General features: G+C 46.8%; 1 protein-coding gene across 7 annotated transcripts in view; it reads right to left on the bottom strand.

Annotated features, from left to right (window-relative positions):
• HCFC1 (host cell factor C1) overlaps nt 1-17,537 on the bottom strand; it is a 60,114-nt gene that overhangs the window by 31,304 nt on the left and 11,273 nt on the right. For all 7 annotated transcript variants that reach the window (XM_040322947.1, XM_040322951.1, XM_040322946.1 and 4 more), the window contains exons 2-4: nt 6,593-6,741; nt 6,240-6,400; nt 5,802-6,010 (exon numbers count right to left, since the gene is read on the bottom strand). In XM_040322947.1, the coding sequence (XP_040178881.1) occupies nt 5,802-6,010; nt 6,240-6,400; nt 6,593-6,741 (519 nt within the window). The remainder of the gene's footprint in view (nt 1-5,801; nt 6,011-6,239; nt 6,401-6,592; nt 6,742-17,537) is intronic.

Raw genomic sequence — 17,537 nt, 5'->3', positions numbered from 1 at the left:
AATTGCTACCAGAAATAAAATCACCTTTTGTGACAATAAAACAAAAAACCTCCCGAATGTCCTCAAAGGGAGCATCCCGAAGCACTGAAAGGACTAAATTCAAGTCCCATGGGGGTAATGGAGGGCGCACCGGAGGGGCCACCTGCCAGACCCCCTGACCCAACGCACGCACCCAGGAGTGCTATGCCAAGGGTCGCTGCAAGTAAAAAACAGCCAGAGCAGAAATCTGGCTCCTAACCGTACGTAAGGCGAGAGCCTGAACCACTCCCTGCTGCAAAGACAGCAGAATCCTGTACACAACGCATGTACGAGAGTGCCAGTTCATCCCCCCACACACAGAGAAGTAGGCCTTCCATGTATGAGGAAAAAACCTACGTGGAGGTAGACCTCCGTGCAGGCAGCACGGTAGAGACCACCGAGCCCAATAGGCCTCGGTCCTTAAGCCCCTGGCTCTCAACAGCCACGCCGCTAAGGCCGGTGGCTGTGAAACAGGGTGGAAGATTGGACCCTGTAACAGAAAATCAATTCCCAGGGGAAGACGCTAGGGGGCGTCTGCCAGCAGACGCACCTGGTCCGCGTACCAGAAGCGACGCGGCCAATCTGGGGCAATCAGGACCGATAGAATCCCTACAGCTTCTACTCTGCGCAGCAGGCGAGGAAGAAGCTTCCGAGGAGGGAAGGTGTAAAGTAGGCGACAGCGACCCCAAGGAGCCACCAACGCGCCTGACGCGTCCGCCCACGGGTCCTTAAACCTGGCCACGAACCGTGGCACCTACCGATATAGAGACGGGACGCTAGAAGGTCCACGTCCGGAGTGCCCCACTTTCGGCACAGACCCCGAAACACCTGCGGGTGGAGAGACCACTCTCCTTGGCCCAGTGCAGTGCGACTTAGGTAGTCGGCTAGCCAATTCCGTATTCCCGGAATGTACCCGGCCGATAGAGCCGGAACGGACCCTTCGGCCCACCGAAAGGATGCGCGCGACCCCCGTCGCTGCAACAGAACTCAGTGTGCCTCCCTGATGATCAACCTACGCCACAGATGTGGTGTTATCGGACAGGATCCTGACCGGTCGGCCCTGTAGATCCAGGGACCACCTGGTAAGGCAAAGCTTGATTGCTCGGAGCTCCAGAACGTTGATCAGTAGGCAGGACTCCACCTAAATCCAGTGCCCCTGGGCTGACTGGGTGCTCCAAGCGCCCCTCCCCAACCGTAGAGGCTGGCATCCGTCGTGACCACTGTCCAGTGGCCTGCAGAAAAAATGACTTTCCGGCCCGAAGCACCGGAAACGCCAGCCACCATACCAGGGGAGACATGATCAGATGACTCAACTGAATCTGGTAATCCAGAGATGACGGAAGCTAGTCCCATCGTGACAGCAGTTCCCTCCGTAGTACCCTGGCGTGGAATTGGGCATACGGAACCGCCTCGAAAGAGGCTACCAACTGACCCAGAACCTTCCTGCAGAATCGCAGAGATGACCGCTTCTGGGTCGGCAACTGCTGCACAGCAGATAGCAGAGTCTGAAGTTTTTCCGCTAGGAGAAAAACACTCCCGCCCCGGAGGAATCCAGGACCAGTCTCAGGTATCCCTGAGACGGAATCAACCCTGATTTCAGGACAATCCAGAAACCAGCCGAACACTCGGAGAGCCTGACACGTGATAGACACGGCTCCACCAATGCAGAGCTCGAAGAAGCTCGTAGGAGAATGTCGTCCAGACATCCCATCATAACAAACCCCCGCTGTCACAGCCGGGCCAGTATCGGTACGAGCACCTTGGCGAAAACCCGCCGAATGGGAAGGACACCATTGAAAATGGTCCCCCCCGACCGCAAAGCACAGAATCTCTGGTGGTTTGAGGATATGCAGGTACACGTTCATGACATCCAAGGATGCCAGAAAAACCTGACAAAACAAAACGAGGGACTTGAGGCCCAGGATCGACCGGGCCCCATCCTCCATGGGGACACAAACAGAATGGAGTAAAACCCCGAGACCGTTCCAACGAGGGAACTGGCACAATCACTCCCCTGACCAGAAGATCCTGGACAGCCCCTGACGGAGTCAACCGGCGAACCGGAGGAGGCCAGAAGCCGGAGGGAAAAAACCTGTTTGGCAGACGAGAGAAACTCAATCTTGTACCCCAAGGAAAACACTTCGCAATGCGAAGCCAGTCTCCCACCCGAGACACGGGCGGGAGCAGACCTTCAGGCGGAAGCAGGTATGTCCGCAGACTTGTTAGGCATGCGGTATCCGGTGCGCTGCTACCCCGCAGCGGGGATTCAAGCACCATGTAGACCTACCCCCACCGCACAGGGCGAGCGAAAAAAACGCTCGGAGGTAGGCAAGGAGGGTCCTTGCACAGGGCGAGGTCCCTAGCCCTTCCCAAACCGTGGGAACAGCATGCGCTTACCACCTGTGGCATCCTCAATGATGCCAGTCAGGGAAGACCCAAAAGGACCGTTCACCCTTAACGGTGATCACCAAGGCCACCTTAGAGGTCCTTCTTCCAGCTCCTGCAGCAGGAGCTTCGCCCTTTTAGTCGGGGCCTGCCAGGGCCCCGGCCAGAGCCGGCCTCACCGCCGAACCCACCACCGTGAATAGGGAGCGGGCCACGGCCTCCACTCTCCTATCAGCGGGATCCTGAAATGCAGGAGCCCCTTCCACAGGCAATGTGGTGGCCTTGCGCAGTCTGGACACAGGGGGGTCCACTGGCGGAGGAGAGACCTCCATTTTTTTTTTTTTTTTTTTTTTTTAAAGCCCCCCTCAAGGGGGTAACGGGTTGCAAAGTTTTTTGACAAACTTTTTGCGGTGCATCCCATTCCTTGTATAACATATAGTCCAAATAAGGAACACAAGGAAACACTTCAGCGATGCGTGGTAGTCTGATGGTACTGACACGGAGGTGTCTCCGCCACATCCTCAATTTTTAGAGCCTCACGCACCGCAGAAACAAGAGCTCCAACAAATTCTTGCCAGCAACTGACTGCAGCAGAGTCATCCTCACTATCCATAAGGGTTAAAACCCGCAGCCTCTGACATAACAGAACCAGAAAAAAACAGCGATTCTGTGTCATCCCCAGAAGCAGGCTTCAGGGAGGGGGCGCTTTTTTACCCCCCATCCGGGCACTAGCTGCTTCAAACCTGGCAAGAAACCCAGGACAGCCAACATAACAGATGTGGCAGGGGGAGGGGCGGTAAGGGTTAACTCAGGCATAGCTTGAGTTCCATAGTGTCAGCGCTGAGTCACCCACCCTGCAAGGCAGGACAAAAAAACCCCACTGGTCACCTCCTTGCTGCTATTGCAGAGCATGGGGGCTCCCGGTATTCACCACCCCACCCAGCTGCAGAGGGAGCTGAAAAACCTCAGGTGTGCTCTGATGTGCTGACTGTGATGTGTATTCACCTCATGGAAGATTCACAGCACTAAAACTGTAACAGCACTAAAACTGACCAGAGGCTGTGCCGAGTCATCTCAGGGAAGAATCACATCGTTACCAAGGAGATTTCCAAGACGGCCGCTGTCTGAGGTAAAAATTACCTCATAGAACACAGCAGCACTGACTGCTTTGTTACCTCAGAAAAGAATCACAGCGTTACCAAGGAGATTTCCAAGACGGCCGCTGTCTGAGGTAAAAATTACCTCATAGAACACAGCAGCCCTGACTGCTTTGTCTGTTACCTCAGAAAAGAATCACAGCGTTACCAAGGAGATTTCCAAGACGGCCGCTGTCTGAGGTAAAAATTACCACATAGAACACAGCAGCACACAGCAGCACCCCCCAGAGTAACAACACAGTCCCCCTAACAACACACGGGCCCCGGTGGTAACAAAGAAAACCCAGGAGGCCCCCATTCACAGCCACTACCCAGTCAGGGGAAGGAGGGAGAGGAAGGGGAGAGAGGAAAGCAGGGCGGACCCTCAGTCGACCTCCCCAGGGAAACCACCAGCCAGACCACTTACCTGAGTAAGGGGCCACTACTTACCTGTCCTGCGACTACCGGCTGGAGGTATCCCAGACAGAACCAACGTCCGTAAACGGCATGGCTGTCGGCCAGACACACTGTGACAAAGCCATAGAGACCAGTCATATGTGTGCCCTAGAACCAAAGTTCCCCGGCCGCCCCTGGAGCAATGGGGCCTGTCGTGGACGTCCCAAAGCTGAGCTGAGGGCCGGCACACGCTCGAAGGCCGAACATGGGGGGACTACAAGAGTCGAGGACCCAGCCTGTCACCCAGTCGGCTGTTGATAGAAGAATCGCAGGATTCAAAAATGCAGGAACAAAATAATAAAAAAAAAGCGAGAAAAAAAATCGCCAGAAAAAAACTCCAGAGTCCAGGAACTCCAGAGATAGCCTTGACCTCCTGTCGTTAGGCAGAAAACAAACTGAGGCTGCTAAAGCAGGGTGTGGGTTATGCCTGGGGGAGCCACGCCCCCTGGGAGGAGCAGCATGAAGGAAAGTTTTTAACACCTTAAGTGCTGTAGAATTCTGCCTAAATCTCCTGGTAGGAAGAAGCATAACCCTAAGGTCAATGAAGGCTGTGTCCGTCTATGAACGAAAGAGAAAGTAGAGAAGGCAAGGTCCATAATGGGGGACCAAAGAACCATACAGCAATTAAACACCTGTCTCAGCTTAAAGGGGAGGTTCACCCTATAAAAAAATTCTAACACTACATCCAGCCCAGTTCGATGGCGCACACAGCGCGTCACGACTTCCCGAAGGAAGCTCGGGTCGGCTCTATTCGGCGCCTGTGCACCGGCACCGAATAGAGCCGAGCTTCTTTCGGGAAGTCGTGAAGCGCTGTCGTTTAGCATGTCAATAGGAACGCCGACTCCCGCGGGATTCCCTACCCGGAAGCCGCGGTGAATTCTAAGGCTAAACGCTATCTATGGCGAAAAAAAAGAAAAAGAAAAGATCAGTGTCATTTTATCTGCAGAAGTGGGCTGGATGTAGTGTTAGATTTTTTTATAGGGTGAACCTCCCCTTTAAGGATTTTTTTAAGGAATAAAAAAACACAAAAAAAACACGACTACATTAAACCAATTTAGACAGTAGTACTCAACCCGAAACACAATATAGTTGACTGTTGCTCAAAATATTATAGGTGGACAGTGAGCACATTGGACATTACTATGCATCTTGCTGGGTGGAGGCACCCAAGCAGGTTCGCTCCCAAGCCAGTGCTCTGCATGTCCATTCACGCACACAACCGCGGCTCGGCCCCCGTTCCCCCATCTCCTCATTGGATCGATGCCTGTGATTGACAGGCTCCTGTTGCTGTCAGCTAATGAAGGAGAGTCCCAGAAAGCCGAGGCTCTCTTGCACATCGCTGGCGAAAGATCAGGCTCAGAATGCATGAAAGTAAAAAGCTTCAGCCTTTACGAACACTTTAAAGTGTATGTAAAAATCATTGGACCATTTGCCAAGTTTTTATTGCTGTCAGTTTTCCCACTGGGAACATTCACCCTTCTAATTTTTCCGACGACCTTTGTCACCCAGACAAAAATGGAGAGGGGAATCCAAAAATTGAACTTCATCAGAGTAGCCTCCAATAGGAAACCTGGTCCTTTGACAACTTTCTAAAACTGAAAATTCTCACTTTGAAGAGAATTCCTTATATTTCCTGCTTTCTCCCAAGCACAACACAGACTGCAGAAGGGAAACCTGAGATTAGGGAAAAGTTAAGTCCCTTTTAAAATGAGGGGACATTTTTAATTATATAATACAATACAGCAGTGGAAAGTCTAATTCTGGGTGAAGGTGCACTTTAAAACAAAGTTAATTACAGCAGCTTACCTATATCTAAAATCCAGAGATCCCCAAGTCGGCATCCACTCATACCGCCATAGATCACCAATCGAGACTTCTTGGATTCTTTTTCTGTGTATACCACAGCAGTGTGCGACTCCCGAGGTGGGGGCAATATACCATAAGTTATGGGTATGTCCCAGGATACAACCCCAGAACCAGGACGCAACTCCAAGATGTAGAGATCATTAAGGTACCTAAAAAATATTGGGGAACAGAATTACCAAAACTGGTGCAGACAGAATCTGGAGCAGCTGTGCATAGTAACCAATCAGCTTCTAGCTTCAGCTATGCTTGGAAAAAATGAAAAGAAGCAGATTGGTTGCCAAGAGCAGCTGTTCCAGCAAATTACCCTCATCAGATTTCTGCACATTAAAAACAGATCATTGGCTCTTGAACTAGTACAAAAGAAATGCAACAGTTTACCTGGGAATATTGTTCTTTGGGTCCTCGCTGTCATTAGCCAATCCACCAAACAGGTAGCATTTGCTTCCAACCAATGAAAAGCTATGTCCTAGTCGAGGACATGGAGGTGGACCATTTTTTGGTGCTTTGGCTTTCAACCTCTTCCATTCCCATCTGCTAGCCTGGAGAAAAATTCATTTGTGGTTTAAACGTTGCAACTTTATCAACAAAACAAAAAAAAACACACACACACACACACACACACACACACACACACACACACACACACACACACACACACACACACACACACACACACACACACACACACACACACACACACACACACACACACACACTATAGCTTTACACACCTGTAGCTCATATAGATCATTGCTGTATTTGCCATATTCCACCATTCCTCCAAAGACAAGTAGCCGAGTCCCATCACAGACAAATCCATAAGCGGCACAACCTGGAGGAATGTCTCCTCTGACTGCTGGAATGAACCACTGGTTTGTAGCTGGAAGGAAGCAGAATAATATTTCATTACACACAGCAACAAAAAAAAGTTTAATACATTCAGGATCAATTCTTGTAACAGTTGTGCATGCCAATTACACCGAGGGCCATTTCAGCATCCAGAGATAATTTTTATCACACACGTGCTGGGGGAAGCGGATGTTTGCCGTTTAGCAATTTACTTTTATCGTTTTGGAAAATCATCTATACACACACATACACGTTGCCCGGGTTCACACTGCATGTAATCCACACTGGAATCAGAGCGCCTGTGGATTACATGCGATGTCTCTGGGGTGCAATATGAGCCATGGATTTGTGTGGCTTAAATTGCACAAACTGTTGCTGGACCCCTTTTTTGTCTGCGCCAGAATTGGATTGCATTGGGTGTTCACACCCATGTGAACCGATTCTGAAAATCACAACGTGTTTTGTAAACAGATTGTGGGTCGTTAACATACACTCTGCAACCTGTCCATGAGAACTGATTGCAACGTAGATGTGATGCAGAATCCGCAGCGAATTTGGACATCTAGTGTGAACCCAGAGAATGGATTGCAGTTCGCTAGGAGAAAAAGAAAAAAAACACACACACACACACACACACACACACACTAACCCCTTTATCAGCATACGGAAGATAGGTTTTTAAGAGATTTAAAGCGGAGTTCCGGACACAATTTCCTTTTTTTAAATATAAATACCCCTGTAATACACAAGCTTAATGTATTCTAGTAAAGTTAGTCTGTAAACTAAGGTCCGTTTTGTTAGGTTGTTACAGCATTTAGACACTTTATAAAATAGAAATTGACTGGGGCCATCTTAAGTGTGGGCATCATGAAGCCAGATTGTATGACTTCCTGGATTTCAGCCTTGCAGATCTCGCACATGCTCAGTGCTGCACAAGCAATGTAATAGTTTTCAGATCAGGTTTCAGCACCTGTACTGTCCAAGTCACATGATTCTTCGAGACTGGGGAGTGCACAGACTCCTGGAAAGTTACACCCACTACATTCCCAGGAGTCTGTGCGGTGTAGGTTAGGAAGCATTAAGCACCTAGGTGCAGGAAGAGGGAAGATCATCTATTCTGTCTAGCAACAACACTTTGAAGGCATCTAAAAAAAAAAAAAAAAAAATTCTTAAAGGACTAATGACATTTTTTTTTTAAAACTACTGATGTAATGTTATATTTATGGGTGGAACTCCACTTTAACTAAATATATAGAAAAAGCAAGGAGTCTGGGCACTATATTTATTGTACCACCATTTTATACCAAATAAAAAGGTTAGTAAACAAATCCCATAGTTCAGCTCTAACAAAATTTATATATATAAAGTTTGGATGCATCAGAAGGTATTTTTCAAGTTACCACATACTTCAATAGAATTTTTTTTGCAAATTTGCAGAAGGGTCGGGGGGATGACTTTTCAGCATTTCCCATGCGTAGGACAGCACAATGAAATGAATGGGTTCTTTACAAGGGGAAGTGCAGGTATGGCACACATTAGGTCCCACCTGCATTGTGTAAACACATCCTTAGGCCAGGTTCACACCACTGCGAATTGGATGCGGGATCCCCTCATCCAATTCAGATTTTAACTAGCTCTCTATGGAGCCGCTTGACATCTCTCTGCAGCGGGTCCTTTGCGTTTTGCAGAATAACGCTGAGCGTCTTTTGGTTCGTTTCAGGTGCCAATTCAGCTCAAAATTCGGGCTGAAATCGGACCAGAAAGGGTGAACCAGCACACACCGGACCCCTGCTGTGGTGTGAACCGTCTCAGGTGTAAACTGAGCCTTAAGCCTCGTACACACTACAGGCATACCCCGGTTTTAAGTACACAATTGGGTTTATTTACTAAAGCTGAAAAGCAAAAAATCAGGCTCACTTCTGCATAAAAACCAATGAGCTTCCAGGTTTTATTACCAGTCTTAATTGAACAAGCTGGGGATAGAAGCTCATTGGTTTCTATACAGAAGTGAGCCTGATTTTGCACTTTCCAGCTTTAGTAAATAAACCCAATTGTGTACTTAAAACCGGGGTATGCCTGTATACGTTGGCGTTTGTCTTGCATACTAATGGTACACAATAGTCATGCCAAACACACAAACGTAGCGACGTACTATGAGAAATTTCAGCTCTTGAGCACCACCCTTTGGGCCCCTCCTGCTAATTGTGTTTGGTGAGCATTGCTTCTGAGCATGCGCGTTTGTACTTTTGTGCACCAACAACACGAAAATCTAACGTCAGGCCGTTGTCCGCCAAAAATTTACTAGTCTGTCATCCAACATTTGTTGGCCGAAAGTTGGACAATTGTCAAAAGGAGCGTACCAACGGTCAGATTTTAGGACAACAGTCTGTGAGACAATACCCCCCGCCAACTATATATATATATTAGTGCTGTCAAACGATTAAAATTTTTAATCGCGATTAATCGCATTAACGTCATAGTTAACTCACGATTAATCGCTCTAATTTATGACGAATTTTCCCACAAATATCGCACAATTCTGCAAGTGATTATAATTTATTATCGCTGTTTTCTAGCTGATCTAAAACCATTTTTGACATAAAGGGACACTTTTGGACAATCTACAGTTTTTCAGGCAGAAAGAATAGTTTTTATTTTATAAAAGAACATGTAGGGCACTGGGCAGACCACTAGGGACAAGGGGGGTGTGTATTTTTTACATACAGTACTGTAATCTATAAGATTACAGTATACTGTATGCATTGTGTTTGTTTACTTTTTTAAATTTGGCGCCGTTCTCCGCTCCCGTGCGTCGTAACGTCGCAGGGAACGGAGATCGGCGTCACACAGGCACTGTGAATCGAGCGAGGACCCGCCGAGCGAGGAGGACCCGCCAAGCAAGGAGGAACCGCCAAGCAAGGAGGACCCGCTCGATCACACAGCGGGGTGGCATCGCTGGATCCAGGGACAAGGTGAGTAACTTGTCTGTGAATCCAGCGAAAAGGTAAGCCGCGCCGCGCCGCTGCACACTCTGCATGTCCACCCGAGGGCTCCTGCGTTAATCGCGCGACAAAAATATTGACGGCGTTAACATGGGTTTGCGTTAACGCCGTTAATATCGCGTTTAACGCACAGCCCTAATATATATATATATATATATATAAAGGCTTTACTCCTAGCAGGCTTCTACCACACAAAATACATGTTAGGACTCCTCACTTCTCTCAGACCCCCGAGATGTGCTCTTATTCCAGGTCAAAACCGCAGCCATCAAACCAGCATTTCTCAGGAGGGTGCTCAACCAATGACAGCTTCTGTATTTCTGTGTATAGAATGTATTGAAAATCTGTGTGTTTGCACGGAAACTTGTCCAACATGACTAGTTATAGGTCACGTGAGCCACTGGATGACACATAACCACAAGTTTCTGTCTAGAGGGTCAATCACACAACCTTGTGTAACTTATCAAACTGCGCCATCAATGCAACACTTTAGAAAGTGCTAAAGCATGGGAATGTGCCTTTGATGACATTAAGATAACTAGTGCTCCTTAAAAATACATTATAAAAAGAACATTACATCACACTTTAAGCCAAAACAGCTCACTGTAATAATTTAAAGTTGATGACACCTAGCTAAGCTTGCACTTCTGGTGAGCTTTAGGGCAGTGGCCATCAACCCTTTAACAGGCCAGGTTTGCAAGATAACTGAAATAAATCACAGGCGATATCATTTGCAGTATTCTAGTCTGTATCTCCACAAGGCAATACATAAAACCTGGCCTGTTAGTGGGCCCTGAGGACAGGGTTGATGACCACCGCTTTGGAGCAATGGTTCCCAAATATTGGAGAACGTGCCAGGACATTTAGGGATACAGGAGACATATTTCAGGAGTAGCGCCACCTAGTGTCACTGGTTTGTGAAACACAGGCAGTCAGGCTGCACAGCATCATTGGTTGTTGTGGTGCTTGCAGCTGTTCTGCTTGCAGTATGGAAACCTACAAGGCTGTGGGATCAAGCATCTGCATTCTAGCTACCAACAGCACTGGATTGTTAGGTGAAAAGGAGTGAAAGAACATCACAAATAATACTGTTACACTCCAGTACACACATGCGTGTTCTTCAGCCCATTAACAGCTTGGGATCCGCGCTATGGACAAAAGACGTCCACAGCGCGGCTCTCAAGTGCCGAGTGGACGTCCTCTTGTTGACATTCCCCGTCCACGCCACTGGGGGGCGCGCAGCGGGTAAACAACGTGGCCGGCGCATCGCTAGGGGGGGGGGCCGATGCGTGTGCCTGGCGGCCGCGATGTCCTCCAGGTACACGCGATCGGCGGTGAAAGGCAGGGACGTGGAGCTCTGTGTGTAAACACAGAGCGCCACGTCCTGTCAGGGGGAGGAGAAGACCGATCTGTGTCCCTTGTACATAGGGACACAGCATCGGTCACCTCCCCAAGTCAGTCCCCTCCCCCTACACAGTTAGAACACACCCAGGATACACATTTAACCCCTTCCTCACCCCCTAGTGTTAACCCCTTCACTGCCAGTCACGTTTATACAGTAATTAGTGCAATTTTATAGCACTGTTCGCTGTATATATGTGAATGGTCACAAAATTGTGTCAAAAGTGTCCGATACGTCCGCCGCAATATCGCAGGTCTGACAAAAAAAATAAAAATCATAAATCTATCCCCTATTTTGTTGACGCTATAACTTTTGCGCAAACCAAATGCTTATTGCGATTTTTTTCACAAAAATATGTAGAAGAATACGTATCGGCCTAAACCGAGGGAATTTTTTTATTTTTTTTTAAACAAATGGGATATTATTATTATTATTATAACAAAAAGTAAAAAAGTGTTTTTTTCAAAATTTTCTGTCTTTGTGTTTATAGCGCAAAAAAAATAAAAATAAAAAATAAAAATCGCAGAGATGATCAAATACCACCAAAAGAAAGCTATATTTGTGGGAAAAAAAGATAAAAAAATTTCATTTGGGTACAGTGTTGTATGACCGCGCAATTGTCATTCAAAATGCGTCAGCGCTGAAAGCTCTGAAAATTGGTCTTGGCACGAAGGGGGTTTAAGTGCCCAGTAAAGAAGTGGTTAAACACACTTCAGGAAACGCAAGAGATGCAGCGGCTGCACGGGCATAGATGCATGTGCAGACGCTCCTGAATGGATGTCAAATTTTAACATCCACCTCCATATCCTGCCTGCAGACAGTTCAGGGCAGATACAGATGCAAAAACAAAAAAGGTAGCCTGCATGCAGTATGGGTGACAGCGCCTGTCCAAACTAGACCCCAACCTTACAAAACAACAATCGCCCCACTCCACCATAAAGAACATCATCCCCTGATATTACACAATGTGTGAAATATCTGGTATACCAAAAACCCAAACAACCTGTATAATATAAAGCCCAAAATAAACTGCACAGCATTACATTCGTGCATGCAAGGACTACAGTTCTCTACCTACACTGCATCCATCAATAGAAACACACAGCCCTGTAGACTATGATGGCAAGGCACTCTTCTACTCCCCCCCTCTTCCTTTTTTCAAGCCAACAGACTGGCTGAAGACCACATAATCCACTGTTAACTTTCATTTTAAAGCGATCCCCCCCATAAAAATAACAAAGACTTTACAAACATGCAATACTTAGCTGCTCTGTTGCAGTGGTTTTGCACAGAGCAGCCCAGATCCTCCTCTTCTCTGGCCCCCATTTGTTATCCTGGCCCCTCCCTCCTGTTCAGTGCCCCCATAGCCAGCAGCTTTCTATTGGGGAACCCGAGGTCACAGCTCCCTGTGTCCCTTCAGGCAATCCTGACCTGGCCCCGCTCCCCCAATTGGCTAGTTGACTAATTGACAACAGCGGGAGCCAATGGTGTTGCTGCTGTGTCTCAGCCAATCTGCAAGGAGAATATAAGATGGACATTGCACACAGATAAAATAAAAATAAAATAAAAACCTTCTGCCTTTACAACCACTTTAAGATGGAAAGTTCAGGGAAGCAGCACAGAGATCAGGATCCAGCAGCATTAAAAATTTGCAAACTGCAAGTGCTGAGGCAAGAACAATTTTTTTTACAGGGGGGGAACGTTTTATTGTGTTCACCGCGTTAAAGAAGTCCTCCATCTTTGCACACACACTTTATACAATTTGTTTAGGCCGAGCTTGGCGCAAATGAACTATGTCACTCACTAGCATGTGAGGTCTCTAGATACGCGGTATAAACTGTATGTTGCTGCGGCTTTGTGTTCCGAGTGCAAGCGGAGTCTTCCTGTCTCATACCCGGAACGCAGAAGAGTCTACCCCAGCGGCACTCAGCAAGCAATGTATTCTAGAAATTAATACAAAGCTTCCTCTGAATAGCCGAGTAAGAGAGTTGGGCTGATGAGGTCACAAACTGACTCATTGATGGATTACATTACCCCAGCAGCAGGGCTTGACAAATCTCGGTCGCCAGGGCGACTAGAAATAGCGTCCTGGCGACTTGGGGAAAAGGCGATCCGCAGACTAGGCCGAAGCCTCGCCTAAAACATCCTGCCCGCAGCTCGCCGCAATCCTGGTAAAATGGCCGCGAGCGGCCTTTTCCCAGGATCGCTGCGGGCAGGATGTTTTAGGTGAGGCCGCGGCTTTGTGAAGTCCCCAGCTCTTCCTTGTGTGAGCTGGCGCCATCTGGTGGTGGCCGTTGGTATTACAAGTTAAGCATTACAAGTTAAACAGCAATTCTAATATCATTTTTCACCATTTTCACTGCCATCTTCTTCCCTCTAATTAGAACCCCCAAACATTAAATATATATTTTTTATCATAACACCCTAGAGAATAAAATGGCGATCGTTGCAATACTTTTTCATACCGTATTTGCGCAGCGGTCTTACAAGCGCACTTTTTTGGGGAAAAAAAATTACATTTTTTTAATAATAAAAAAAAAAAGACAACAGTAAATGCATCCCCATTTTTTTAATATTATGAAAGATAATGTTACGCCGAGTAAAATCATACCAAACATGTCACGCTTCAAAATTGCGTCCGCTCGTGGAATGCCGACAAACTTTTACCCTTTAAAATCTTCATAGGCGACGTTTAAAAAAAAAAAAAAAAAAAAATCTACAGGTTGCATGTTTTGAGTTACAGAGGAGGACTAGGTCTAGAATTATTGCCCTCGCTCTACCAATCGCGGCGATACCTCACATGTGTGGTTTGAACACCGTTTACATATGCGGGCGCTGCTCACGTATGTGTTCGCTTCTGCGGGCAAGCTCGTCGGGACGGGGTGCGTTTTCTGGTTCCTAACTTTTTTAGCTGTTTCCTAGATTCCAAGCAAATTTGTCAAACCCTGCCCAGCAGGAAGCAATATAATCCTTCAATGAATACAAAGCTTCCCCCGATTGGCTGAGTCAGAGGTTATGACCCCCATCAGCCCGCCTCTCTGACTCAGCTATTCAGAGGAAGCTTTGTATTCATTGCTTGCTCTCAGCACCGCTGGGCTAGACCCTTCTGTGTTCCGTGTATGGGACAGGAAGTCTCTGCAGCTACAGATTATACTGCACATCCAGCGGCCTCACATGTTAGTGGGGGACATAGTTTGTTTGGACCAAAAGAACTGTAAAGTGTGTGGAAGGGTGGCGTTCTTTAACCGCTTCCATACCGGGCACTTACGCACTTTTCTGCTCAAGCCAATTTTCAGCTTTCAGCACTGTCGTACTTTGAATGACAATTGCGCGGTCATGCTACACTGTACCCAAACAATTTTTTTATCATTTTGTTCCCACAAATAGAGCTTTCTTTTGGTGGTATTTGATCACCTCTGCGGTTTTTATTTTTTGTGCTATGAACAAAAGAAGAGCGACAATTTAAAAAAAAAAAAAACACAATATTTTTTACTTTTTTTATTTAATATCACAATTTTAAAAAAAAAAAGAAAAAAAAATTTCCCCTCAGTTTAGGCCGATATGTATTCTTCTACATATTTTTGGTAAAAAAAAAAAAAAATCGCAATAATCATATATTGATTGGTTTGCGCAAAAGTTATAGATTTATGGCGATAGATTTATGGCATTTTTATTTTATTATTTTTTTTTACTAGTATTGGTGGCGATTTGCGATTTTTTTACTGTCACCGTGACATTGCGGCGAACACATCGGACACTTTTGACACGTTTTTGGGACCATTCACATTTATACAGCGATTAATGCTATAAATATGCATTGATTACTGTGTAAATGTGACTGGCAGGGAAGGGGTTAACCACTAAGGGGCGTTGAAGGGGTTAATATGTGTCCCTAAGGTGTGTTCTAACTGTAGGGGGGAGGGGACTCTCAAGGGGAGGAGACCGATGTGTGTTCCTCTGTACTGGGAACACACATCGGTCTCCTCACCACTGACAGGAGTGTGGATCTGTGTGTTTACACACACAGATCCACACTCCTGCCGTGATTACAGACAATCGCGGCCGCCGGGCACCCGCGTTGGGTCACGAGCGTCGCCGCGGGCGCGCGCCCTAGAGCGCCAGGATGTCATATGACATCCACCCGGATCGAGGAGGGGTTCCTGCCGCCGTCATTTCACAATGAGGCGGTAGGGAAGTGGTTAAAAAGAAAAAAAAAAAACACACACAAACCGAGGCCCCTTTTCACCTGAAAGTCGCTCGAGTTTGACGCGACTTAAGCAATGATGCAATTTGAGGTCCATTTACCTCAAGATGACAGACAAAGTCGAACCAAAAGTAGTGCAGGGACTACATTAAAGTTGCACAGATATACACAGTACTCATTGGAAATCATAGGGGCAAGACTTGTCATGCGACTTTGCAGTCACAGGACACAAGTGTGAAAGGCGACTTAGAATTAATGTAACTTTAAGCACCCATAACTAGCTGTCAGACCAGTAGCCTTTCTCCAAGATGTCATATAAACAGCCTTCATAAACCACACTGCATTATCTTCTCTTATCATATGCAAACAACTACTGGTAACACGCACCACAACCATCTGATAACCACTAGGACATTCGTGGATTCAAGTCAAATTCAACTAACTGCTTTTAGAATATTGCCAACGCAGATCTTTCCACACCGTGGCAAAAGGAAATATTTCACACTAGCGGTTATTTGTTCAGCTCAGTATTGGCCATTTATATTATCATCCAAACCAAACTTGGCAAAAGACATAAGTAGGATCATTAAATAGGATTACTTGTCAAAGCCGAGTATGTGAAGTATCTCTCCCTTAGGCTGGGTTCACACTGATACGAACTGGATGAGTCCCACTCCTCCCCCAAAAAATTACATGTTAAATGTGGCACGTAAGGGGGCGAGGAGTGGATTAAAGCGGTGGTTCACCCTAAAATGCAAGTTTCTACCATGAAATACAGCATAGTAGCGTGAGCTACAGTATGCCTTTATTTTTTTGCGCTGTACTCACAGTTTAATCCCGGAGATAAGTTTCAGACTCCCCGCGGGGAATGGGCGTTCCTAGTCAGAGGGGACAATGATTGACAGCCAGCTATGGCGCGTCACGCTTCCCCAGTAGGACTCAGCGTTTTACAGCGTCTGCGCACAGACTAGGAGCTGCCTGCGCAGGCGCCGTGAAGAGCCAAGTCCTATTTCGGCTATTTCCGTGAAGCGTGACGCGCCATAGCTGGCCGTCAATCATGTTCCCCTCTGCATAGGAACGCCTAGACTGAAAATTAACTACGGGATTAAACGGAGTACGGCGCAAAAAAATAAAATAAAGGCATACTGTAGCTCGCGCTAGTATGCTAGAAATTTTTTTTTTTTTTAGGGTGAGCCCCCGCTTTAAGCGGAAGTTCCACTTTTGGGTGGAACTCCGCTTTAATACTGTGTTCTCCCGGTAGGGGTGACTGCCCCATACCACCTGCCCCGCTGGGAGAACACAATAGCTCTACTGGAGGAATTCCCCAATTAAGTGATTTCCTTTCCTGCAACCAAAGAAAATTGCATCATCTATGGCCAGGGCAAGGCAGTCTATTTCCTGAAACTCCGTGTTTTTTCCCCAGCGGCTGGTTGGCAAGTGGTTAAAAAAACACTATAGAACACCGGGGGGGGGGGGGGGGGGGGGGGGGCAGTAAAGATTGGCTGCTCATGTGACCACTGATTGATTGTCACATTCTCTGTGCTGGCAGAGTGCTCTCAAAATGATGGCCACCCAGTGACGCATACATGCACATTACACCCACCCTTCTTCCACTGCACATGTTGGGCAGTCGTAAACGTGTTGAAGAAGGGGGCAACAATGCAGCTTAGAGATTGTTAAAAGGTAGGTTGAACATCTACTTTAAAAAGGATAGAGTAGTATACACCCCCTATAAGATTATTGTCATCTGTGTTCCCACTGTGGCGATTTTCCTTCACTTCCTGTACCATAGCCAAAACAGGAAGCGAGATAAAAATCAATCAAGTGAAGGAATCCTGGTTGTTACCAGAACTAGGAGATTTCTCCTCTATTCTTGTTCTGCGAACAACCCACAATTAAATAGGGATGGTAAATCCAACGGGGGCACAGACAGCAATAAAATCTGACAAGTGTTCTTATTCATCTCCACTGGCCAGAAAAAAAAATAGCATTTTGGCTTTAACCACTTAAGCCCCGGACCAATATGCTGCCTAAAGACCCAAGGGGTTTTTACAGTTCGGGACTGCGTCGCTTTAACAGACAATTGCGCGGTCGTGCGACGTGGCTCCCAAACAAAATTGGCGTCCTTTTTTCCCCACAAATAGAGCTTTCTTTTGGTGGTATTTGATCACCTCTGCGGTTTTTATTTTTTGCTATAAACAAAAATAGAGCGACAATTT

Source organism: Rana temporaria, chromosome 9, assembly GCF_905171775.1.
Source record: "Rana temporaria chromosome 9, aRanTem1.1, whole genome shotgun sequence".
NCBI lineage: Eukaryota > Metazoa > Chordata > Amphibia > Anura > Ranidae > Rana > Rana temporaria.
This window is presented reverse-complemented; position numbering and strand designations above follow the sequence as displayed.